At 44.5% G+C, this 27,044-nt stretch overlaps 1 protein-coding gene across 5 annotated transcripts in view; it reads right to left on the bottom strand.

Annotated features, from left to right (window-relative positions):
- Window positions 1–27,044, bottom strand: part of GXYLT2 (glucoside xylosyltransferase 2) — an 81,444-nt gene that overhangs the window by 9,118 nt on the left and 45,282 nt on the right. For 2 of the 5 annotated variants that reach the window (XM_033926143.1, XM_033926142.1), the window contains exons 2-4: window positions 9,283–9,472; window positions 6,443–6,622; window positions 2,428–2,679 (exon numbers count right to left, since the gene is read on the bottom strand). In XM_033926143.1, the coding sequence (XP_033782034.1) occupies window positions 2,428–2,679; window positions 6,443–6,622; window positions 9,283–9,472 (622 nt within the window). Of the gene's footprint in view, window positions 1–2,427; window positions 2,680–6,442; window positions 6,623–9,282; window positions 9,473–15,948; window positions 16,401–27,044 lie in introns of those variants that run through there. The other 3 variants (XM_033926140.1, XM_033926141.1, XM_033926144.1) reach the window with 3 other exon arrangements.

The raw sequence follows: 27,044 nt of genomic DNA, 5'->3' as shown, positions 1-27,044 counted from the left end.
ATGAATAAGCATGAGATAGATTTGCATACCAAAGAGGAAGTGCATGCCAGTTTCTCTCATGCATATCCATTGTGGATAAACTGAAAACCCAAAGGTGTGCCTCAAGGATTGAGTTGAGAAGGCCTGATGTAGAATATTGTAGACGTCAACTCACTCTTGAACGTGCCTAATGGTGTTAGACATCTTTGTGACAGAGGTTGGGACCTTATACTGATGGAATACATTTTCTGTAAGGCACTTCACAGAAAAAAAATAAAATAAATCTGCATACTATTCAGCCTACACAAGTCAACCCAATAGTCAGACACCAAGAGGGTAACTATATGTGGGGCCTTCTTTTAGATGCCCCAAGGTCCTGTAGTAGAACACTATTAAAGAGCATTATAGAATACTAGCACGCAATAAATAACATCTCCAATAACCAAAATAACAATAGGGGATAAAGAATAGGGGAGGTATGGCGGAGGAGGGGGGAAAAAATGGGATGATGTATTTGGAATTGTTTGTACTAAGAGTATACGGGATACGGAATCTGGGTTAACCTTATGGATACTGGACAGATCTAGTGCTTGAGGTAGATGATATATTGAATGGCGAAACTGTGTTTGGGTGGTAGGATGGGAATTTCTCACTCCTGGATTGGTGATGCTATGTTGTCAGTGGTAGGGGGGGGGGTGCGCAAAGCTTTGGAACACTTTGCCGGGAGCTCTGACCTTATATGCAGTTAGACTGGGTTTTAAAAAACTGTTGAAAACACAATTATTCGTAAATGCTTTCATGTGATGAGATAATGTGGAAATTTAAATACCCGTTAGGGTTTTAATGTGATAGATATTTTGAATTGCGTGAGGTGGCTTGGAAGAACTAACCCCCTCTTTTTAAACTGCGATAGCAGTTTCTAGCTCGGGGAGGTGCACTGAACGGCCCGCGCTGCTCCCGACGCTCATAGGAACTCAATGAGCATTGGGAGCAGCACGGACCGTTCGGCACAGCTCCCCACGCTAGAAACTGCTATCGCATTTTTGTAAAAGGAGGCCTAAGTGTTTTTTCTTCGTTTCATTGAACATGTATGCAACTTTCAATTTTAATGTATGTTTTTATGTAAAACCATGTAGGTATATACGATATATAAATGTTTTAAATAAATAAACATACACTTCTCTGTAAACTTGCAACTTTCCTGTATATTCAAACAGTGCGCTTAAATATGGGCGAACAGTTCTACAAGATGAGGCAAAAAAAGAAAAGTAACCCCCTTGGAATTTCAATGTGAAATTTCACAGCTTCATGGGTTGTTACTATCTCCATTTATGTCCCGGTTGGAATGAAGATTATCTTTAAACACGGCAAAGTTACAGACTTTTCAGCATGATCACCCAGTGATTTTTGTGTATTCAAAAACGTCTGCACTGTAAAACTTAACAATTTTTGAAAAATAATAGGTGGGACCAGCAGTGATGTGACCTGACGCAAAAGCTCCACCCAAAGCCGCAAACAGTCGCTAAACTCAAGCAAGTGCTGCAGCTCATCTGGGACCAAGAACTCCCCAAAGCGACTGAAGACCTGTGTTAAAGCCGGGAGCTGGGCACTGAGCATTCAGGGGGTCTGAAAAATGCCGACATACTGTTAATTGTATCATTTGAATGACATCATTTAACTGTATTTTAGCTCGAACAGTTTTAATGCACAAAAATGGTTCATAGACAACCCCGTGAAAGACAAAGGCGCGCACCGACAACTGAGCGCAAGACGGAGGCGCGCGCCAAAGAAAATTACAGTTTTTAGGGGCTCCGACAGGGGGTTTTGTTGGGGAGCCCCCCCCAGTTTACTTAATAGAGATCGCGCTGGCGTTGTGGGGGGTTTGGGGGGTTGTAACCCTCCACATTATACTGTAAACTTAACTTTTTCCCTAAAAACAGGGAAAAAGTGAAGTTTTCAGTAAAATGTGGGGGGTTACAACCCCCCAAACCCCCCACAACGCCCCCACAACGTGGCACAATCTCTATTAAGTAAAGTGGGGGGGGTTCACCCCCACGCCCCCCCCCGTCAGAGCCCTATAAACAGTAATTTTCTGCGGCGCGCACCTCCACGCTGCGCTGAATTGTCTGCTCGCGCCTTTGTCCCGGCGCGCTTTTGACCTGACACCCACAAAAATTACTAAGGGCTCCTTTTACGAAGGTACACTGTGATTGCCTCTTGTAATCCACACCTTGTATTTGCAAAGCTGTAGAAATCTGTCTCTCAAAGGACAAATATTTAAACTTTGTATTGCTGTCTGCATTCATTAAAGAATTTAAGGCGTGTGCAGTTAAGTTTGAAGAGTTGTGATTATTATTGAAAACTTCTATATGTGTAAGCGTTTCTGGCGATTATTGAACAGTGCTACATGGTGGTATCTCTACAGTAGTCAATACTGGACCCTCTTACTTTGAACTGAGTTTTCCGTATGCGAGTTAAATTCATCAGCACGACTCCCGAATTGAGTCCAGTGAGCCCATAGTAAGGGTGTCGAGCGAAGCGGCTGTACCAGCCATTCTTTGTTAGCTCGTGTTCTGGTGCCAGGGCTACTAGCTGAGTGGCATTGAATTGCTTCAAAAAGGCCCAGATGTCATCCATCGCCCTCAGGAAGAGAACATCAGTGTCGACATAAAGAAGCGAATCTACCTCTTGCAAAATGAGCTGTGCAGAAAGAGAATGCAAATAAAAGAGGTGATCCAAGAGAATACACTTAAGATCCCACTTTGGGACATCTTTCTGAGGCAATATTTCACTTACCATTTTGATTATAACACAGCATTTTCAGCTATGTTCAGGGCTGTGTAATAAAAATTTCACAGTAATCAGCAAAATAACACAATATATGTTCTGAGGGAAGGGGTGCATGGTGGAGGGGGGACTTCCTTTGCCTTCTTTTAAAATTCTACCAAAATTGATGAATGCAGACTTTGGAACAGCAAAAAAAAACAACAACCCCCAAACAAACCCCACCTCACCTGAAACTGCAATATAACCCAGTCCAAAAATGGGGCAGCTTAAACTCTACAGCAATACACACACATTAAAAAAAAACAGTAATGGGGAAATTCTCCAACACTCCTTATGAGTGTCAAAGGTCCCTTAACTGGACTGAGTATGGTGGCTGAAGCAGGCCTCCAACTTCCTCGCTGTTAAGGCAGCACAGCGAGGACTCAAACAGGGGACCTCTTCAGCTGTCAAGCCTTGAGCACCTTCACCAGCAAAGCTACAATTTAAATATGGGGAGAAGGAAGAGAGAAGAGGAAATATGTGGCCCCCCTTAGTCCAGCCCTAGGCCCTCTCCAGTGGACGTCTGGTTATGCCCCTAGTGAAGAGATCTTATTTTCAAATCCTTGCACCTTGTGCAGGTTTACATATTTTGAACCTACACAGTGTGCAGTGCAACAGATCTCCACATTAATACAATATTTATATACCGCCAATACCTCATGGACATTCACAGTGGTTTCCACAAATGATCTAATACAAGATTATGAACTGGTAAAGTTATATCTTTTTAAGTACAAATTCATCAAACAGGTAGGTCTATTTTGAAACGTTTAAAGTTAAGAACAACAATAGACTTACTGGGTCAGACTAATTGTCCATCTAGCCCAGTATCCCGTCTTCACGCAAGCCAATCCAAGTCACAAGTACCTGGCAAAAACCCAAATAGTAGCAGCAATCCATGCCACCGATCCAAGGCAAGCAGTGGCTTCCCCCATGTCTGTCTCAGCAGCAGACTATGGACTTTTCCAACCTTTTTTAGACCAGCTACATTAACAGCTCCTACTAACATCCTCTAGCAATGCATTTCAGAACTTAACTATTACTCTGTGTGAAAAAAAAATTTTCCTCCTATTAGTTTTAAAAGTATTACTCTAACTTCATTGAGTGTCCCCCTAGTCTTTGCAAATCTCGATGCAGTAAAAAAATCGATCCACTTGTACACGTTCTATACCACCCAGGATTTTGTAGACTTCGATCATATCTCCCCTCAGCCGTCTCTTTTCCAAGCTGAAGAACCCTAACCTCTTTAGTCTTAACTCATATGAGAGGAGTTCCATCCCCTTTATCATCTTAGTCGCTCTTCTTTGAACCTTTTCTAGTGCCGCCATATCTTTATATCTTTTTTGAGATAAGAATACCAGAACTGAACACAATACTCAAGGTGAGGTCGCACCATTGAGCGATACAGAGGCATCATAGCATTCTTTGTCTTGTTGACCATCCCTTTTCTAATAATTCCTAGCATCTTGTTTGCATTCTTGGCCACTGCCACCGCACATTGGGCAGAAGGTTTCAGCATATTGTCCATGATGACACCCAGATCTTTTTCTTGAGTGCTGTTCCCCAAAATGGACCCTAGCATCCGGTAACTATGATTTGGATTCTTCTTCCCAATGTGTATCACTTTGCATTTGTGTTCAGCAAGTCGAAACTAATTGAGGTGTAGAGGGAAAAACAAATTATCCACTAGCTCTCTCCACTAGCTTTTCTACAACTGTAGTGTGTTTTTAAGACGTCTTATTGGGACGAAAGAAAAAGTCTCAGTTCTCAGGTGAACCACCACTGTAGGTTTAGTTCTGCCTTTTAGACATCAGCACAAAAAACGTTCGCCGCTAGAGTGAGTTCAAATACCAGGGTAAACGTAGCCACTCAACTAAAACTGACTTAAATACGAGTCCCTCTCAATCCTGCCATTGCTAACGTTTCGTGGATGGAATATCACTTCTTCAGGGCTGTTGGACCTCTAATTTGGTAGTGACCTAAAATACAAAAAAAGTATCTCCTCGGGTCCTGCGCATGGAACGGGGAGCATTTCTGAAAATGCTACCCTGGAGGATCTGGATTTCAGCTTTCTACCTAAGAGCCTAAATTTGGCTTCCAGAACCTCCCTCCCATATTTTCCCAATTCATTAGTATCTACATGTACCAAGTCAGTGGGCTCCTCCCCAGCACTATCTAATATCTATGTGACGCTTGAGGTCCGTCATCTTCGCACCAGGCAGGCCAGTGACCAGACGATCCTCATTCCCACCAGCCATCCAGCTATCTATATGCTGAATCTCCCACTACAACAGCTGTCCTAACTCCTCCCTTCTGGGCTGACATAAGCAACCATTTTTTTTGTGCATCGGGAAGCGATGTTATTATTATTATGCATCAATCGCTCGGCTATTTTTAATATTAAACGCTCAGCGTACCTTAGAAGAGAAGTGGCATTTGAAAGAAACATTTTGAAGGGGGGGTGTATTTTTTTACCTAGCTAAGCCATTTGAAGGGTCAGAGGACTGGCAACTCATCACACAGAGGTAGGGTTACTAGATTTTCCCCGAAGGAAAATCCAGACCCATGGCCATGCCCTCAGGCCCATCCCATTTCACCTTTGTCACACCCGTTCCGCCCCCCTCAGCCCCACCCAAGACGGCATCCACACATGAGCGGACGCAACGCAATGTCACCGTGTTGCTACCGCGCACGCCCCTTCCCGACACGATTTTGAGAGAAGCTTTTCAAAACTCGAACAAAGTGCCGGGTTTTGAAAAGCCGTCCGGACCCCCAGACATGTCCTCAAAAAGGAGGACATGTCTGCGGAAATCCGGACGTCTGGTAACCCAACGCAGAGGAAAGGAATTTTGGTTTCTTCAGTAGGGCCCAGCTGTTCTGGAAGTTTCATTGGTAATGCCTTCTTATTTAACCAATGAAGGTCCCTTTCCCTCCCCCATAGCTAGCACTGTTACGCCTGGGAAGAAAGGATGACCAAATCCTACCAATAAGAACATAAGAATTGCCGCTGCTGGGTCAGACCAGTGGTCCATCATGCCCAGCAGTCCGCTCACGCGGAGGCCCTCTGGTCTAAGACCAGCACCCTAACTGAGACTAGCCCTACCAGCGCACGTTCTTGTTCAGCAGGAACTTGTCTAACTTTGTCTTGAATCCTTGGAGGGTGTTTTCCCCTATAATTGCCTCTGGAAGAAGCGTTCCAGCTTTCTACCACTCTCTGGGTAAAGAAGAACTTCCTTACGTTTGTACGGAATCTATCCCCTTTCAACTTTAGAGAGTGCCCTCTCGTTCTCTCTACCTTGGAATGGGTGAACAACCTGTCCTTATCTACCAAGTCTATTCCCTTCAGTACCTTGAATGTTTCGATCATGTCCCCTCTCAATCTCCTCTGTTCGAGGGAGAAGAGGCCCAGTTTCTCTAATCTTTCGCTGTATGGCAGCTCCTCCAGCCCCTTAACCATCTTAGTCGCTCTTCTATGGACTCTTTCGAGTAGTACCGTGGAGAAACTGACCAAAGTGAAAAGAAACTGGTACCAGGTAGGAAAACTACAGATTTCTAAGAAGATCTGAGCAAAACTGTTATTACAAAGCCCAGCATATAATAACACAACCTATGAGCCTTGCAGAACTTTCAAAGTCACCTCCACACTCCTCCTGCAGTTACATATTCTGAACAGCAGGTGTCGTACCGGAAGAAAGAGCCACTGAGCTCCACAAGGTTTCAACAATGTCTTCCATTCCTGAGCGTTTCCTACTGAAAAGGTGATAGGGTAGATGGTATAGTCAAAGTCGATTCTGTGTGAACTTTGCCATTCTTGCAACTGGAAAATAAAACCAAACATTAAAACTGGACTTCAAGGGAAGAATACTGCCTAAGAACAAAATATGTACAGCACTAACTCTAGATTTAGTTGAATTTTAGTGATCAGGCAAGCTACACACTAATACTCTTCCAGAGCTCTACTGCCCCCTAGAGATCCTATATCAAGAGCAATCTTATTCTGTAGATCAGGATTTCCCAATCCCAAACCTGTCCTGAAGATCCCCCAAAGCAAATTATGCCTTGAAGATACCCACAATGAATATGCAGGAGCTCCATTTCATATACTGTGTATGCAAATTTCTCTCATGAATAATTCATGCTGGGCATCCTAGCAACCATCAAGTTAGGTTGGCCTTTTTCAGAGACAAGACTGATATCAGCCCTGGCTCAGGTTGAAGTCAGAGTTGGCTTTATTTTGTTTACATCTGTTTGTTCAAGCTTTCTTTGAGTGAATATATAAGTTGTGTTTTGAGGTATTATTGGAAAGCTATGTGCTATATTGAAGAATGATGTTACTTGAGATTTGCTTAGACGTAGTTCTGTTGAAGATGTGATGTTATACTATCCTGCTCTGTGTTTTCCCTACTTAATGTATGCCTCCTTTGAAATGTGTATTTTATTATGTATGGAAATTTTGTGAGCTGCCTTGGAGAAAGGCAGATTAGAAATGTTTAAAAGAAATAAACATTTATAACTGTTTTGGGTCACAGTGTTCTATATTTCAGCACCATGCAAACCAAGAATGTCTCTTTGTAGAAATCAGCAGGAGAGTCATTCACTCTTTTGTTTTTTTTCAGATGTCCTTTACAATAAATAGTTAAACATATTAAAAGCTAGTAATTATCAATGATCTGTACTTGTGTCTTTATTTTGTTTTATTAATTCTTTATTCATTTTTGTATGTTACAACAAGTGTATCAAATAAACTCATATAAAACTTAAAGATACACACTTGATTAACTCGCATATTAGCATCAAATTTAACATTTCATTAGAAAATTAGTATTCTATAATGTTAAAATGTAGTTGTGTCTTTAAAACTCATGTATTAAAAATTTGTATAGCTTGTTTGATCTTCTCTAGTCTGCAGAAGGGAAATCCTTTACCAACTGTACCTAAGTAAGCTGTGTTCCACATTTATCATGCCTCCAGGACTAGGCTAAGAGTTTTCAACCTCAGTCCTTGAGGGCCACAATCCAGTCGAGTTTTCAGGATTTCCTCAATGAATATGCATAAAATTTGCGCGCACTGTCTTCATTGTATGAAAAATAGATCTCAATCATATTTTTCTTTGTGGAAATCCTGAAAACCTGAACTGGCAAGAGCCAAGGTTGAACGCCCAAGCTCTAGACTGGCTTAATTATAGCTGCCCATAATATTCCGAGTACAATATAGAAAAAATTAATTAAGAACCAATTTCAAAAGCAAACAGGATTTCACTGGGGCTGTTTGATTCTGTAGAAACTGTGACAGCAGGAAAACAAGAAGCTTTAATTGGACTGTAATCCCAAAGGCATAGTTCTGCTATAATAAAATGCTTACCAAAGACGTATCAGTTCCATTCATTAAAAGAAGTTTGTTGGCAAATAGATTTGAGTTTAGGGAGCCTGGCTTTGAGCCTAAGGAAATTTGAAACGCACTAAGACACACTTTCTGTTCAATACTAAAATCATAATTAGACAGCATGGTGAAACTTAAAAGCCTCATAGTCAAAAAGATGACTTTACCACCTCACCAGTGTTGAATCCGACCAAACCCCTAATTATATTCGGTCTAAAGCGAATCTTAAGGCCTACATTGTTAAAACTGTATTTTTTTCAGTTAGCTTTCAGAACTGATTCTTTTCCATTTGATCATATTCATTAACTGAGAAGTTATTAGGCACTCCATACACATCAGGACATAGTTGTTTGTATGTTTTTCTTATGTTTCAAGTTTCAAGTTTATTATTAGGGTTTTTACAATCAGGTTCTCAAGCATTTTCCCTATCTGTCCCGGTGGGCTCACAATCTATCTACCGTACCTGGGGCTATGGAGGACTGAGTGACTTGCCCGGGGTCACAAGGAGCATAGCGCTGATTTCCACGCCCATATTTGGCCACCGGGAACTTATGCCTGCTGAAACCAGGGGCAAATCCTAGCACCCGATTCGGGCGCGCATCTCTGGGATTTGATAACACTGCGCAGAAATTTCAGAATGCCCCTGACCCACCTATGCTTCTCCCGTGGCCACACTCCCTTTTGGGATACGTGCTTTGGGGTGTAGAAAATTCATACATACATGCGAAAATTCTAATTGGCCCCAATTAACATCCATAATCGACTGTTACCGACATTAATCGGCTCATTAATTCATTTCTGGGCACATCTCAGGATCACATCCAAATTTTGGCGCACATACTTGAGTGACCTCTATAGATTCTGGAGACCAGTGTATGCAAATGTCTCTCATGCATATTCATTGTGGATCGGTGCGCCTCCCGGACAGGGTTGAAAAGCACGATCTTGAAAGATCTGTCTGGTTTTGGAAGCACTCGTGCTGAAGAAATTAATCTGACTGGTTTTGTCCGTAGCAAGTATTCCCTAGCTGTTCAAACCCTATTAGAAATGACGGGGGCATGCACACCAGGCTAACAGCTTGAAATGCCATGTGTTTACCTTCTTCTGGAGCTCGGGCGTTAGGGAATCGTCTGCAAAGATGTGGAATCTAAGGCTCGTCTTACTGAACAGCAGAGCAGATTTAAGCACGGTCAGAGTCTCTTCCAGGCGCCGACCACATGCTACAATAGCTAAATGCATCCAGTCGGGCAGGGCTGCGGCCTTCACGTATTTGAGAGCACTGTTTTTCCTGGGATGAATAATTAAACAAAACAAAGAACTGGTAAATAAAAGAAAGATAATTTCCTGAACTGCAACCAGGTTTAAAGGAATTGAAAGTCTGTGGCTGTCATGTTACATGGTGTTTTACACCTCTTCCTTAAATCTATAGGCTGCTTTTTCATAAGACAATGCTTAAACCACAGTCACAGAACGGGGATTCACTGCCTGAACTGGACAGCTGAAGGTGGCACTTTAATTTGATCTGAAGGAGCAAAGAGATCCTGCTGCATTTCTATTCCTTTTCTGTCGGCCCAACAATTTCGTCTCAGTCCTCCCAGCCTCCAGCTTAATTACAGCAAACCTCTAGAAACATGATGGCCGATAAAGGCCAAATGGCCCATCCAGTCTGCCCATCCTCAGCATCCACTGTCTCCTCCTCTCCCTATAGGCTAAGGCTCTTTACTACTCCATTGTCAGGTCTTGAGCATTATTGTTTGGCGGGCTGGCGGCAGGAGGGAGTGGTACATTCTCCCACCCATTGCGGTTGGGAGAGGTGTCAGAGGTTCAGGTATCAGGCAGGAGGGAGTGGGTCTCCCTCTTGCTGATTGAGGGGGTCCTCTGTCCACCGCAGCTGGCTCAGCTGATTGAGGCAGGGGAATTCCCCCGATCAAGCTTAGCTGATCTTGGATAAATTCCCCTGCTATGATCAGCTTATGGCTGTTGCAGTCTAATAACAAAGACAGGTGGTTGAAATGTAGGCAAGGGTTTTCCAGGCCTACATTTCAGCTGCCTATCTTGGCATGAATCATGGCTAGGTAGCCGCTTCATCCTGCCTAACGCCACTTCCAGCACTGGCCATGCCTATTTTGGTGTTCAGAGGAATTAGCTGTTCTTCCCACTGGCAGAAAATCTCATATTCCAATTAAAAAAGAGACAGGGCAATATAGGGAATGCTATTCAAAATTATGTAGAAATTTATAACCCTGCTCTGTATCACTGGAAACTTGACAATGGTGTATGATAAGCTTGGTTATTTAGGAAAAAAATATTTTTAAAGAAAAATTAAATAAAAATACAGTAAAAGAAAAAAAACAAACAAAACCAAAACAAACCCTAAAACCTTCAGGTATTATTCATATTACCATGCTGGTGTGAGAGAGCATGTCTCATTAATGGCTTAAAAGTCTAGGGCTAAAGACTTAATTAAGCCTCAAATTTCAACAGAGTATAAATAATGCACTACTCAATTTATGTGAAGCAGTATTTACTTTCCAGCCTATTAGTGTAACAAACACTGAATTATTAAAGGATGCAATAGGTTTCTTCCATAGATCCTGTTTTCCTTTTTCCTTTAAACAGACACTTCACACCTCCTTCCCGACTGTGCCTTGGAACTGTTAGTTACGCGTGGAAGGGAAAACCGACCCTGGCCCCAAATCCTAGAGGCTCACATCTGGATCAGCTTTCCCAACAGAAAGAGGTAAACAGTGGCGTGCCCCAGAGATCTATGCTGGGAGTGGTGATATTTTATGGAGCAATGAACTGAACACAGAAGACACAAAACCACAGAAGAGCCTAGCCAGACTGACGAAGCGGGCATCAAAATCACAGAAGAAAGCCAACGTGCAACGTGATGCACGTGGGGGAAAAATTGGATTCGCACAATCAGAAGCACAAATAGAGGGGAAAATAATTTTTGGGTTGCGCAGGAGGAGTCTCCACCCAGGAAAAGATCCTGGAGTCACTATGGACAACATGCTGAAATTCGCTAAGTGTGTGGCAGAAGCAGTGGCGTAGTAAAAGGGATGGGCAAGGAGGGCGGACCGCCCTGGGCGCCATGTTAAGAAGGGCGCTGTGCTCGCCTGCGCTGCAGCCCCGCCCCTGCTCCGGGAGAGAGACTTGTCTTGCTCACTCCAGCATATGCAAAACCGCCGAGCATTATTAGTGGACTGGTGACAGGGGAGGCACGGTGGGGGGGGTGGAGACTCTTTAGTAGACTGGAAGCAGGGTAGCCCGGGGGGGAGGGAAGCACATTGAGTCTGCACATGTGCGCTCTCTCCCCCCCCCCCATGCCTACCCTGCCTCCAGTCCACTAACAATGATCAGCCTCGGCAGTTTCTCGTGCGCCAGAGTGAGACAAGTGTGTCTCCTGGGGCTGTGGCATAGCAGTAAAAAAAAAGTTTAGATTTTTTGCACTGAAGCGACGGGCCACAGGCGAGCATGGCACCCTTCCTAACGTGGCCCGATGGGAACCGCTGCTGAAGCCTTACTAGAGAGAAGATAATGCAGGAGAGGGGAGGAAGAGGCACAGAGGGAGGGGATGGATGAGTAGAAGGAAAGATGCTGGCGCAGGGGGAGGGGAGGGAGACGTATAGCGAGCCAGGATTAGGAGGGAGAAGGAATTGCTTTCTGGGCTTCTGGTTCTGTGGTCTAAATTGCACCAGGACTTAAAATGAAAGCGTGAGTCCGTCATAACTTGGAAAGATTAAAAGAGAACCCCTCCCCCCAAACATGCTGGTTCACTCTGAGTCTGATGCCAAAGTTGCTTCTGTTTTTCATTTCATCTGTCCTTAGCGTTTGTGCTGCTTTAATGCGACTGCCAAGTTATGAAGGACTCACGCTTTCATTTGAAGTCCTGATGCAACTTAGACCACAGAACCAGAAGCCCAGAAAACAATTCCTTCTCCCTCTTAAATCCAAAAGGTGTTAAATACCCCCTTTCAGTGAATACAAAAGACAGTTGGGTTTGGTATCAATGTTACACAGAATTTTACTCTACAAGATAGGCACCACAAAAAAAGGGTAGCAGTGTTAACTACCCCAGTCTACATGGACAATACTTAGTAATCAGAGGTTGGGACCTGAAACTCCAAGACAATGACTCTCTTTAAACCTTAGTCATCAGAGGTTGGGACAAGACAAAGCCACTGGACGTGTCCTGTCAAAGACCCTATTAAAATTCAATCAGGCCCTGTCCAGCCAGAAAGCAAACCAGATGACATCATCCAGCCAAAATAGAAACAAGTTTGAATTGAACTCATAAAAACATAGAAATAGACGGCAGATAAGGGCCACGGCCCATCTAGTCTGCCCACCCCAATGACCCTCCCCTACCTTTCTCTGTGAATAGATCCCACATGTCTATCCCATTTGGCCTTAAAATCAGGCACACTGCTGGCCTCAATAACCTGAAGTGGAAGACTATTCCAGCGATCAACCACCCTTTCAGTGAAAAAGAATTTCCTGGTGTCCCCGTGCAGTTTCCCGCCCCTGATTTTCCACAGATGCCCCCTTGTTGCCGCGAGACCCTTGAAAAAGAAGATATCTTCTTCCACCTCGATGTGGCCCGTGAGATACTTGAATGTCTCAATCATGTCACCCCTCTCTCTGCGTTCCTCGAGTGAGTACAGCTGCAACTTATCCAGCCATTCCTCGTTCGGGAGACCCTTGAGTCCCGAGACCATCCAGGTGGCCATTCTCTGGACCGACTCCTGCATTGATTGGCCACTGCGCCTGAATTGTGACTGGTTAATACTCCTGAGCTCCTGTCTTGGTGACTGGACCAGACTTCAAGCCCCTAGAGTCCACAAAAATGGGATTTTCCTAAGCTTTTCTATCTTTGGATCATTGCTGAACACTCTACAACAGTGGTTCACAACCCTGTCCTGGAGGACTACCAGGCCAGGTGGGTTTTTGGGATAGCCCTAATGAAAGAGATTTGCATTTAATGGGAGTGACAAGCATGCAAATCTGCCCCATGCATATTCATTTGAGCTGTCCCCAAAACTCGACTGGCCTGGTAGTTCTCTGGGACAGGGTTGGGGACCACTGCTCTACAACACACTTTGAAGGTATCTCTCTCCTTTACATCCATTTTGCCATGTGCTCCTTGATATGTTTATTCAGTCGGAATTTTGTTAATTTGTTTGCGTTCCCTCCCCTTTTATTTTTTTCATAAGTAAACCGCTGAGATTTTAAACCCGGTTTTATATTTACGGTATATCAAATACATTGAATTTAAACTTGAGCTGTTGTTCCAGCAAGGCCATGTATCATAATGAGTTACTTTTAATTCATCTTAAATCAATTATTCTGTGGCACATTTCCCTTGTTCAAAGATCCCCAAATTGTAACTGAATTTACTGCATTGCCTGTCTAATCATAAATAAATTTGCTCTGTAAAAATAAAATTCTAGTTCTTCTCAAATGCTCTAAGTTTCTGCTCTTAAATATTACATAGAGTTAAGGTTTAAACAGGTGGTGTATTCTCCAAATTAACATCTATTTAATGCATATTTCTCCCTCCGTATTCGCTTTGATAGGGGATTAACAGACCCGCGAATACAGAAAAACCGCAAATAACTTTTTCTTGTGTTATTCGCTGTTTTCTATTAAAAACCATCGTGAATATGGTGAAACCGCGAATAACACAGTGGAAGACCTGGCCTGTTCCTGAAGGAGAGGCAAAACACGGTAAAAAGTGCCGGGAATTGGCAATTTTTCTCTGTAAACGCTTGGAATCAGCGATTTCTCTATGCAAGCTGACATCATTTGGGGGGAGGAGCCAGCAAGCTAAAAACCGCGAATAATCGAAACCGCAAATGCTGAAATCGCAAATACAGAGGGAGATGTGTATATATTATCCTTCTCTTCAAGTGTGATTGAGGTGTGTCAGACTTAAAGGGTAATGAGAAACAGCAACTGTCACAAACTAAGGGAAACAAATGCTTCAGGAAGGCCAAATCATTTGAAATGAGGATTTTCTTTGGACCATTTAATTGACAGATCCTCACAAGCAGCAGAAATGAAGGAGCCATAACTTACACTAAGACTTAAGCTAAGTAAGTACTAGTTTAGAGGTTAATGTAGCTTCCTGAGAGCTTTGGGATCTGGGTTCAAGTCCAGCTTGAACCTATAAAAAGAAGTTTTCCTGCCCCAGCACTGGGGTACAATCCGGACCTGGGAAGGGATAAAAAGCGGATCTAAACCCGCACAGCCTTAAAAATCTGAGGTCCATGCCACTTTTAGACTCAGCTAAGGTATGACACTTTAGCCAAAGGAAGCTCGACGCGATTATCAATAAATGAAAAAATAAAGTGAACAAGAGAGTTAGTTTTCAAAATGTTTAGCGAATAAAAAAGTTTTTAGAAGTTTACGGAAGAGTTGGAAGGAACTGGGACACCTCAAAATTAGGGGAAGTTCATTCCATAGTTGGGGAAATTTAAACGCCAGAGAACTGCTTAAATTCTTAACTCCTTGAATTTCTTTCCTAGAAAGAAGAGAAAGTTTAAATCGATGAATGTCTCTAACGCAGTGTTTTTCAACCTTTTTACACCTTTGGACCGGCAGAAATAAAAGAATTATTCTGTGGACCGGCATCGGTCCGTGGACCGGCGGTTGAAGAACACGGGGCTAAGTCGTGGGCCAGACTCCGCCCATTTCCGGCCCAGACCCCGTCCCCATAATAGTACTTACTGCACCTTGCACGTCCCGTGCCTCATCTGGAAGCCTTCCCTCTGATGTTGCAACGTCAGAGAGAAGGCTTCCGCTTCAGGCGCAGGACGCGCATAGGAGCCACGGCCCGTGGCTTTGTGCACTGAATCAGTTAGGAAGAGGGAGCTGGCTCGAAGATAACGCCGCATCGATCGCACCGTGGACTGGCGGTTGAAGAACACTGTTTTGTCCCTGATGCACGTGCTGGCCCTGTGGATCGGCAAGAAATTTCTGTGGACCGGCACTGGTCTACGGACCAGTGGTTGAAGAACACTGCTCTAACGTATGAAAATCTATAAACATTCCATAGCAGAGGAACATGAGGAGCAAAGATACCATGTAAAATCTTAAAAACAATACATAAACCGGGAGCCAATGGAGAGAGAAAAGCAAAGGCGTCACATGGTTGAATTTGCTCTTTCGGCGGCGGTATTCTGAATCAATTGTAGTCTTTGAAGGCAGTTCTTAGTGATGTCAAGATAAATGGCGTTACAATAATCTAATCCGATCCTAATGCTTTTCCCTCCCTATGCTGAGACTAAGGGCTCCTTTTACTAAGCTGCGTTAGGGCATTAATGCGCGGAATAGGGCGTGCTTGATTTTAATGCCAACATTGAGCTGGCACGTAGCGCGCGGTAATATCCTGTGTGTGCCAAAAACACTAGCGCACCTTGGTACAAGGGGCCCTAAAGCGGCACAGACCTCGGGGCAAAAGTTTTGCCACTTTTAGGGCTCCTTTTATGACGCCGCAATAGTGGCTTTATTGCACACACTTTTTTAGCGCGCACTCACCCCTGCGCTAGCTGAAAAACTACCGCCTGCTCAAGAGGGCTTCGTAAAAGGAGCCCCTTAGTCTCAGCATAGGGAGGGAAAAGCATTAGGACCCGAGACTAAAAGTGCCGCGGGTTGAGATCCGCGAGGTCCGGCTTTTACCCGATCTCTTTTTTTTTTTTTTTTTCTTTCGCCCTTTTCCAAACAGTCTAGCACTTGGGGGACCCCCATCCCCTTTACCTCGGCGCATCCTTCCTCCGGCGGCTGCTCTTGCCTTTCGGACGTCGTTCTCTCCCGGGGGGAGCCCGAGCTTCCGGCAGAGGCTGCCGGCCAGCGATCGGGGAGGCGATGCCCCCGCCAGGGGCCTTCGCCGACGAGACGGCGGCCGGATCCGTCCGCCGGGCCACTTTGGGCTGCAGAAAGAAGAGGACGGAGAGGACGAGGCAGAGCAGCGGCAGGAGCAGTTTGCAGTCGAGCTTCATCCTGGGCCCCCTGGGGGGGCAGGCAAGCTAAAGGCGCTGGGCCGGGCCCCCAGGGGGGGCAAGCTCAAAGCACTAGGCCGGGCCCCCGGGGGGGGGGGCAAACTCTAGGCGCTGGGCTGGGCCCCCAGGGGGGGCAAGCTCAAAGCGCTTGGCCGGCTCCTGCTGCTTTGCATGAGTCGGGGGCGGGGCTTCAGAGGAAAGAGGAGGGCCGGGGGCAGCCCCGACCGTATTCTCTGCCTCTAGAGCAGTGGTCTCAAACTCAAACCCTTTGCAGGGCCACATTTTGGGTTTCTAGGTACTTGGGGGCCTCAGAAAAAAATATTTAATGTTTTATTAAAGAAATGACAATTTTGCATGACATAAAACTCTTTCTAGTTCATAAATCTTTCCTTTTGGCTAAGTCTTAATAATAATATTGTCATTTATAGCTAAAGAGACATAGGATCAAGAAACTGTTTTATTTTACTTTTGTGATTATGATAAACATACCGAGGGTCTCAAAATAGTACCTGGCGGGCCGCATGTGGCCCCCCGGGCCGCATGTTTGACACCACTGCTCTAGAACCTGCATGGTAGTCCAGTCCAGCCTCCTCCCATGGAAAAAAAGCAGGGCAATTTTAGAGTTTTATTCACAAGTTTTTTTCTTTTGCCTGATTTAATCCTCTTGCTTAGCATGAGCTTCTTAGGAAAAGAGAAAACTTAAAAGAACACAAAGAAAAGACATTCATATAATATAGAAAGATATTCCTTACAAATAAATTCACATATTTAAAAAAATTCCATTCCATAGAGTGTGACGCAGTGGTTAGAGCTCCAGCCTCAGTACCCTGAGGTTGTGGGTTCAAACCCCCTCTGCTCCTTATGACCCCGGGCAAGTCACTTAATCCCCCCATTGCCCCAGGTCCGTTAGATAGATTGCAAGCCCACTGGGACAGACAGGGAAAAATGCTTGAGTACCTGAATAAATCCATGTAAACCGTTCTGAACTCCCTTGGTACAATGGTATAGAAAATTGAATAAATAAAATGCATATTATCAAATAATATTATCAATCCTCCAATCATTTTATATTATAAACCATAATCCCTCATTATCCCCCCCTCCCTCCAACCCATTTCCCTTTCCCTCCCTGGATGAAAGGTGACAAAAAACTGCCAATCCAGTCATACCATCTACTATCCCTTTCTCTCCCTTATAAGTCCAATGTACGTCTCCTAAGTTTCCTTGAATTCACATATATTTTTCATCTCCACCAGGCCATTCCATGCATTCCCTATCCTTTCTGTGAGATAAAAAAGTATTTGCCCAGGTTACTTCTTAGACTATCCCCAATCGCCTTCATCCTATGTCCACTTGCTTCAAAGCTTCCTTTAGAAACATAGAAAGATGACGGCAGAAAAGGGCTACAGCCCATCAAGTCTGCCCACTCTTCTGACCCACCCCATCAAGTCTGAGTGCTAATGACCCAGATCCTTAACTCGACCCCCGTAGGGATCCCACGTGGATGTCCCATTTATTTTTAAAGTCGAGCACGCTGGTGGCCTTGACCACCTGCACCGGAAGTTTGTTCCAGTGATCTACTACCCTTTCTGTGAAGAAATATTTCCTGGTGTCACCATTAAATTTCCCTCCTCTGAGTTTGAGTGGGTGCCCCCTTGTGACCGAGGGTCCCCTGGGGAAGAATATATCGCTTTCCACCTCGACACGACCTGTGATGTACTTAAATGTCTCAATCATGTCTCCCCTTTCTCTACGCTCCTCAAGAGTGTAGAGCTGCAGTTTGTCCAGTCTTTCCTCATATGGGAGACTCTTGAGTCCGGAGACTCAACTGAAACAGGTTGAAAAGGCCACAGCGAAAGCGAGGAAGCTTGGCTGAATACGGAGATGAATGACCAGTAGGAAAAAGGAGGTATTGTTTCCCCTATATAAGACTCTGCTGAGACTCCATTTTGAATATTGTGTACAATTCTGGACCCCGCACCTTCAAAAAGATATAAACAGGATGAAGTCAGTTCAGAGGAAGGCAACTCAAATGGTTGGTAGTCTACTCACCATAAGCCATACAGGGACAGACATAAAAATCTCAATATCTGTATTTTGGAGGAAAGGCGAGAGAGGGGAGATATGAGACGTTTAAATCCTATGTGCATGAGGCAAGTCTCTTTCATTTGCATGGAAGCTCCAGAATGAGAGCATAGGATGATAGGCTAAGGAATAATCTAAGGAAATTCTGTAAAAACAGGATGGTAGATGTGTGGAATAGTCTCCCGGCAGAGGTGGTGGAGACAAAGACTGTGTCTGAATTCAAGAAAGCGTGAGACAGGCACATGGGATCTCTTAGGGAGAGGAGATAGTGGATGCTGTGGAAGGGCCAAATGGATGAGCCATTTGGTGTTTATCTGCCATCATGTTTCTTTAGATAACCAAAGAGCTTCGTTTGTAACAGTCTCCTTATATAACTATTAGTGTTTAAGCCCATTACATTTGTTACAGCAATGGGTGCTAGAATAGACCCACCTATACCCTGAAGCCACCCATGCCCCGCCTGTACCATGGCTAGATCGTGCCTCCCACTGATCCCAGTCCCACCACCTCACCTTTCACCATTTCCTTAGTCCTCTGTATCCTTTAGATCCTCACCACGCCCTTTCCCTCTCTCACGGCCTCTACCATCTCTCTCTGACCCCGTTTCACTCCTTTTGCCATCTTTTCCCTTCAGGTCCCCTTTGTCCTTCCCCAAGGCCATGTATCTTTCTTCTGCAGCAGCAGCATTTCCCTCCCCCCACTTCCCTGTGCAGCAACTGCAGCAGCATTCCCTCCCCCTCCATTTCCCTGTGCAGCAGTATTTCCCTCCCTCCACCCCACTTCCCTGTGCAGCAGCATTTCCCCCCCCCCCACTTCCCTGTGTAGCAGCAGCATTCCCTCCCCCTCCATTTTTATGTGCAGCAGCATTTCCCACCCTCCACCCCACTTCCCTGTGCAGCAGCAGCATTTCCCTTCACCCCACTTCCCTGTGCAGCAGCCACAGCAGCATTCCCTCCCCGTCCATTTCCCTCCCCACACACCACTTCCCTGTGCAGCAACAGCAGCATTATTTCCTTCCCCCTACACTTCTCGGTGCAGCAGCATTTCACTTCCCCTCCACGTCACTGTACAGCAGCAGCAGCATTTTCCCCTACCCCCCCCCTTTCCCTTCCAGCAGTCCCGACATATCTCCCGAATCCAGCAGCGGCCGCAGCACTCTAAACACGCTGCTTCGCAGCCTTCTACTGCCTTGATTTACTCTGGCACATCCCTGATGACATCATCAGAGACGCAGCAGAGCAAATCAGGGCAGTAGAAGGCCGTGAAGCAACACTTAGAGTGCTGCGTCCACTGCTGGAGTCAGGAGGTTTGTCGGGACTGCGAGAAGGGAAGGGGGGGAGTGCGACAAGGGACTACAGGAGCTGGCCAGATTGCGAGAAGAGAGGGTCGGATGGGAGGGTCATACTGCGGTGGGAGGGTCGGATGGGTTCGTTGGAGTACTGTGTGGGGCCCTTGTAAGCGCGCATGCGCACTCCTGACTGCCACAGACATATGGATCATGGAACACGCAGGTAGGAGTATGCATGCGTGTTTAGCGTTTATTATAGTATAGATAGATATAGATGAATACTTGAATTCCAAGATGTTCCTCTTAATTGTCATAGAGAATATCAAGTCTCCAAGCAGAACCACACATCTAATGCTGGATGTCAAAATTTATATGGGTCTGCCACTACATAATTTTTTCTCTCTGAACATTTTCTACATTGAATTTTTAATTTGCTGAGGTTTTTTTTAATTAAAATGATTTCTTAGCAAAGGAAGACTTTTTATATATATATATATATATATATATATATATATATATATATATATATATATATATATATATATATATATATATATATATATATGTAAGTTTTCAGAATGAAAAAATTCTTATCTACTTGGTCACTCATGAATTTAATAATATCAATGGATGAGTCACATAGCTGTTTTTTTTTGATGATGTGCATGGCTTGAAACTACCTGGCAGAATTCTCCTTTTTGTCTTTTCATCAGGGGTAGACGCCTATTACTCTATTAGAAGCTGCTCACTGGATTTGAATTCAAGAACTCGTCCCACCAACGCATCCAAAGTTGAGCTTGACCTGGAGTGGCCATAGGGATCTGACCAACTGGAGTCAGGCTACTCCCAGTCATGTGTTCAGAGGGGTGCTGGCAGGAGGGAGTGAGCATCCCTCCTGCTTGGGATGTTGGGGGGGGGGATGCCGGCAGGAGAGAGTGAGCATCGCTCCTGTCGGGCATTGTTTCGGGGGCAGTGGCAGGAGGGACTGGGCATCCCTCCTGTCGGGGGTTGTTTCGGGGGTGCCGGCAGAAGGGAATGTTTTTAACTCCCACATTTGTGGGGTACCCATGTCTGTTTTATCATTCCCTAACCTCTATTTGTCTTGTTTTTTTAATTAGATTGTAAGTTCTATTGAGCAGGGATTGTTTCTTACATGTTTAATGTAGCAGTACATGTACCTGTAGCAATGTTATAGAACTGATGAATTGTAGCAGTATTTAGTGGGTTGCTCTGAATCTGTTTGCCAGGAGTTGGCGAGAGAGATTTCATTTTAAAATCCGTCAGCCCTATCTTTGAGTGACTGTGCATTGCACAAACTTCCCCACTATTCTTCTTCTAGGGCCTGGCAGGATAAATGCCCTGCTTCAGAGTCCTGATGGTTGAAATTTATTTATTTTTTTTAAACTAACATGACGACAGGCCAGAAATCCAGCCAGCTAAACCTTTCTTATTCTTCAAATACAAGGGGGTGCTGAAAAGTTCTCAGCCCAGCCAAGACAATCAAGGATCTGAAACAGTGTCAAAACTTAGAATTTCGTTTCTGCAAATTAGCATGTAACGAAATAAGATAACACTCTCTTCGGTTACAGTGGCAAAATAACACTGATAATTTAGGAAGTTGGTTGGTTGGGCTGAGAACTTTTCAGCACCCCATCGTATAGATACTCCTCCTCGCTGCTTCCAAGTTTGCCTGTTTTTGTAACCAATCAGCTGCTAATGCAGAGAAGGACTTACTGGATTTGATTTTAACTTGGCATCCAGCCTGTCTCTGTGGGAGAGGGGAGCTACACTCTGCAGTAAGAAAGGCACTTACATTTCTTTGCATTCATTATTCCTGGTCTAGGAGCAGAACACATGGATCCTATTAAAATACAAATCACTTTTTAGTGTATTGTGTTTAGTTTAGAAATACCAAAAACTGCAGGCTGAATGGAGCGACTTGCTCACTTTTGAGCTGTGCATTTCAGACAGCCCTAAGTTTACCCTTCTAGTTTCGGAACCATGAATACGTTGTACAGTACCTGCAGCCTTCAAGTTAATTTTCATCTTCACCAATCTCTTTGAAAATCGCCCTTTTCCAAGTTTATTAAAAATGTGTTATTCCGCCTTATCAAAAGTCAAAGCGTTTTTTTTTACATCAGGTTTAAGTAAACCAGGTAAACAACCAACAGCTTAAAAATAATACAAAAAAACATCAAAAACGAGATAACTAGACTTAGAAGACTGACCTAAACAGACGGGCACAAGAGGAAAGGGAAGAACTGCAATATATTGTAAAGGAAAGAACGAAAAAAAGGGAAAAACAAAAAGATGGGGGAACAGAAGATATTGCCAGAAAGGCTGGACTAGCATTGGATTAAAACATCCTTAAAAGGGTGGTCATACTTCGAAAGCATCTTTAAAGAGAAATGTTCTTAGGCTGGACTTAAAGTGATCTAATGTTGTGATCTCTCTTAAATTGTTCGGAGCTGAGTTCCAGAGCGAGGGGGTGGTGACGGAAAAGATGTTATTTCTCATGGTTTTAATGGGCCAGATTCAATCGCTGTTAGCCGATTCCTGGCCAATTTGAAAACAGCGATTGATTCACTATCTTGTTTGCATGCAAATGATTTGCATGCAAACTCCCCGACTCAATCGGCCAATCTGTATTACAAAATTTATTCTCCTATAGGTCAACTCTCCCACCATCCCATTCTGCTTAGCTCGGAGGTCACCCATCAGTCAGAATATGCTGCCTGCTTGTCCTGGGATAAAGCACAGTTACTTACAGTAACAGGTGTTATCCGGGGACAGCAGGCAGATATTCTCACTACCCACCCATCTCCCCGGGTTGGCGTCTTAGCTGGCTTAACTGAAGGGACCGCGCGCCTATGTCGGGTGGGAAGGCCCATGTGCAGTGCAGGCTATCGTGAACTTTCTAAACACTGTGGTGAAGCACTTTTGAAGAGGTCCGTACTCAGTGACATCACCCATCAGTGAGAATATGCTGCCTGCTTGTCCTGGGATAAGAGGGAGTACTGCAGTACACATACTTTGCAGGGTACCACCTAACTTAGGGATGCTGTTGTCAGATGAGACATTCCAGCTCTCTCTCTCATAGCACGCCTATATATGTGCAAAGGATCTCCTATCTATATAATAAAACCGTAGGCGGTGCATGCGCACTCTAATCCGCGTGCTTCCGTGATCCGTATGTCCGTGGCCGGCAAGAGTGCACATGCAAACTTACAACAGCTCGCACTCACGGTCTGGCTGGCTCTTTAAAGTTTTTTTCGGTGCCGGCTCACCTGCTCCGCCTTCCTCTTCCTGCCAGTCTCAGCCGGACTCACTCCTCCCCCCCTGGCAGCCCTGAACCTGTTCCTCCGTTCCCCGCCCGACGGGCCGGTGAGTGCTGCGCCAGGGGCAATGCAGGTGGAGACTATCGGCGGCGGAGCCGGAGGGAAGGGGGGGTGGGAGGCACGCGAAGCTGCAAGTCGCCGACTCCACCCCCCCCCTCTCTCGAACCGCACAAGGACTGCCGTTGACGAAATTTGCCCCACCGTTCCTTCCCTTCCTCCATCAGGTACAGTTCAGCTACGCCTATGTTAAAAGCAGCTGCTTTGAAATTGGAGTCCTGCCGCCACCGTAACACGTTCCCTCTGCCGCGGTCCCATATGTCAGAGAAGGGGCGGGACCAAGGCAGAGGGGAACGTGCTACGGCAGTGGCAGGCCTCTGATTTCGATGCGGCTGCTTTTAACATTGGTGGAGCTGCACTGCACCTGATGGAGGGAGGGAAGGAAAGGTGGTTGTGCGCTGTTGAGCCCCTCTGCACGCGCCCAAACCAAAAAAGGAGCCAGGACTCTTCCCCACCCGGCGCCGGCAGACCCGAAAAAAACGGCCCTACCGAACAGACCCGCGAGCAGGGTTGCCATGGAAACCTAACCGGAATTACATGCAGTCGGCAAGGGTCAGTGAGAGGGGATCAGGAGCTAAAGAGAGATTGAAAAAAACAAACAAACAGTGCACAAGTAGAGAGAGACACACAGACAGTCACAGAAGGACAGGGGGCTAGAGCAGAGATGCTTGCAGGGAGAAAAAGCTAAGCAGTAATGTTACAGCTTGAGAGTGCAGACTGAGGAAGAAAGCAGAGACAGCGCTACACAGGGAAATGGAGGGAGGAAAGAGACAGAAAGAAAAATACAGACAGACATAAATTCTAGCACCCGTTAATGTAACGGGCTTAACGACTAGTGTCTCTATATTGTCTTGGAGGGTGCTAAACGTTTGTCAGCTATTAACTAGGCCAGCGAGTGTTGTGTTAAGAAGACATTGATCTTGAGTGGCTGAGACATGGATGGGAGCCACTTGGCACCACTTCCCTCAGAGTTTGGCCGCAACTCATGGGCACAGAATTTAAGACAGCAGATCACTGACTGCCTGTAGTCTTGGGAACAGCCTTGAATTTTCAAGCTCTTCTGTAATGTCTGATACGAAGGATCAATTACAGAATAAGCAACTTATGGATCGTATTCATCTTACTTAATCCCGCCTCAGCTATCGTATCTCTGAGGCTCCACTCTAACTTTAGAGTATGAAATCCTTGCAACCTTCGCTTTATCGATAATGGCTCTGCCGTAAGAGCAGAATAAGAATTAACTACAGAAACAGAGGAAAAGTGGTGGAAAATAAAAATGCCTTCAGTGATAAGAAGGAAGTTTCGGCCAATCAGCTTCTGCCTTTTAATGAAACTTATGTGCCCCGAGGTCCACGCAGAAAGCCTTGTGGTACAGCCAGAAACCCCATGGCATGCTATGATTAACAAGCACACAAATTCTGCTATGTTAAAATCACAGCAGTAATCCACAGTAGAGAATGACACGGTGACAAAATTCATCACAGTTCCCGTCCCCGTGGATAACCGTGGGAAACCATCTTCATGTCATTCTTTAAGGAGAGAGGGAAGAATCAGAGTATGAATGGCCACAACCACTGACCCACAAGCTTTGCTTTGAAGAATGCTGGTATAGAAGGACTGAGGCTGAAACAGACACTACAGAATGACAGTCTCTGGTATCCAGAGCAGGTATTGTGATGTCATAATGCCTCATTCCACCAGTGCCTAAGAGCCAATCACATCAGTGATGTCACAATGGCTTCATTATCCTTGGCTCTCATAAGAATCAGAGTATGAATGACCACAACCACTGACCCGCAAGCTTTGCTTTGAAGAATGCTGGTGTAGAAGGACTGAGGTTGAAATAGACACTAGAAAATGACATGGGATTATTTCCCACGATTATCCGCGGGGACGGGAACGGTGATGAATTTTGTCACTGTGTCATTCTCTGATCCACAGCTCCTTGCTAAATGTTACCTTTCCTATTTGTTCCAGACCTTTCCTATCAGCGCCTAAGCAGTGATTGGCTCAGACACTGAAAGAAGGGTGACATTAAAAAAAAAAAAGCTGCAGGCCACGGTATTTTGCATCAGCTCCCTCCCCCCCTGCAAACGCCCCCCCCCCCCAAAAAAAAACATCCCTGTATCTGGTGGTACCCCCTCCTTCCCTCCCTCCAACTCAACTGATCCTTTTTCATCTCACAACATACTGAAAAGATAGTTAAAACTGTCAAAGCACACTTTTGAAAGGATATATATATCATTGTGTTATAAAAAAAACACTGTAAAGAACATAAGGCTTTATATCGTATTTTACTCACATTAGGAAAATTAATGGTTAAAGTGTGTCTTAGTGAAGCTTCAAAATTTCTGAAGGAAGCACGAATGAGAGCAGCCATGGAAACAGGACCTTGACCACGCAAGATTAAAAATACTAAAGAACACGGTTTGAAAATCATGGAAGTTTCTATCGGGAACCAATGGAGTTTAAAATCAAGGGGGTTACCCTGTCAAATTTGGAGGGGAAGCTTCCATACAGTGACAAGGCAGGCTGAAAAGATAATACGAGTGGAGGCTACATGAACTGAAGAAGTAGACCTGGGGAGTAATCACAAACTTATTTGAGATATGGTAGGCATACAGAGAAACCCTGTTAATATAACTGAATGGAAAGATATACTTTTTTTTATGTTTATTTGACACTAATTCAAGTGTTTAGCCATCTAAAGCATTGAGTCGGAGTTTGGTCTACTGCTTGGTCAGGGCTAGTGGTTTTAGAAGAGTGAGAAACCTCTACCTCATACAACTAGCGGATGGGATGGTGCACCAGATAGGTTGAAGACCCAAGTGGGGTGAGCGCCCCCTCTTGGTAACAATTGGTAGCAGCAGTTGCTGTTGGTCCGAGGCTTCATTACATAGATGCAAATGAGGTCAGCTGGTATTCTTTGCAATGCACAAATAAAAGCGCTATAATGCACAGAAGTAAATAATGGCCAATAGTGTCAGGGGCAGTTTAGAAGGTTTTCAGGAGAAGATTTCTTATCAGTTTTTCACATTCCACTCCATTTTCCATCTGTTGCAAACAGAAGCCCATGCACGTTTGAGTGCTGCTAACGAGAACAAAGCATATGATCATGTCTGATCAAAACCAAAAGTGAAGTCACCTATTTTTATGCACTTAAATAAGAGACTTTCAAATATTTAAAGTGCAAACAATTTTTGAAAGGTTCGTATTTGAAAGCACTGACTAACTATGTCGATGTGCTTTCGTGTCTGTCTGGGCATGTGCATAAGAGCCACACTTAAATCCTTTGTATGCAGAAGCCAGGCATGATCCTCCCCTTACTTTCAGTTTGTTAGCGCCAATTAATCATGCATATCATTTGCATAAGATTTTGTTAGAGCATTGCTTAGCTATTTTTCTGCACTGTCATAGCACTATGGCAGTGGTCTCAAACTCCAACCCTTTGCAGGGCCACATTTGGGATTTGTAGGTACTTGGAAGGCCTCACAAAAAAGAGTTAATGTCTTATTAAAGAAATGATAACTTTGCATGAGGTAAAACTCTTTTTAGTTTATAAATCTTTCCTTTTGGCTAAGTCTTAATAATAACATTGTCATTTATAGCTAAAGAGACGTATGATCAAGAAACTGTTTTATTTTACTTTTGTGATTATGATAAACATACCAGGCCTCAAAACAGTACCTGGCGGGTTGCGAGTTTGAGACCACTGAGTTAAGGGGAACAGTTAATCTGCTGGCTGGGTTGTTGGGCAGAGGGGAGAACAGGACAATCAAGCCATTGTGACATCACTGATGAGGCTGGCTCTTATTGGTGGAATGAGGCATTATGACATCACAATCTCAGCTCTGCTTCCCAAAGGTAAACAGGATGTCATGGTTACAGTTTAGCCAGTGGTCTCCAACTCACACCCTTTGCAGAGCCACATTTGGGATTTGTACATTCTTGGAGGGCCGCAAAAAAAAGAGTTAATGTCTTATTAAAGAAATGACAATTTTGCATGAGGTAAAACTCTTTCTAGTTTATAAATCTTTCCTTTTGGCTAAGCCTTAATAATAATATTGTCATTTATAGCTAAAGAGA

The sequence above is a fragment of the Geotrypetes seraphini genome, chromosome 17 (assembly GCF_902459505.1).
Source record: "Geotrypetes seraphini chromosome 17, aGeoSer1.1, whole genome shotgun sequence".
NCBI lineage: Eukaryota > Metazoa > Chordata > Amphibia > Gymnophiona > Dermophiidae > Geotrypetes > Geotrypetes seraphini.
The sequence above is the reverse complement of the archived record's forward strand: the minus strand, read 5'-3'. Positions and strand labels throughout refer to the sequence as shown.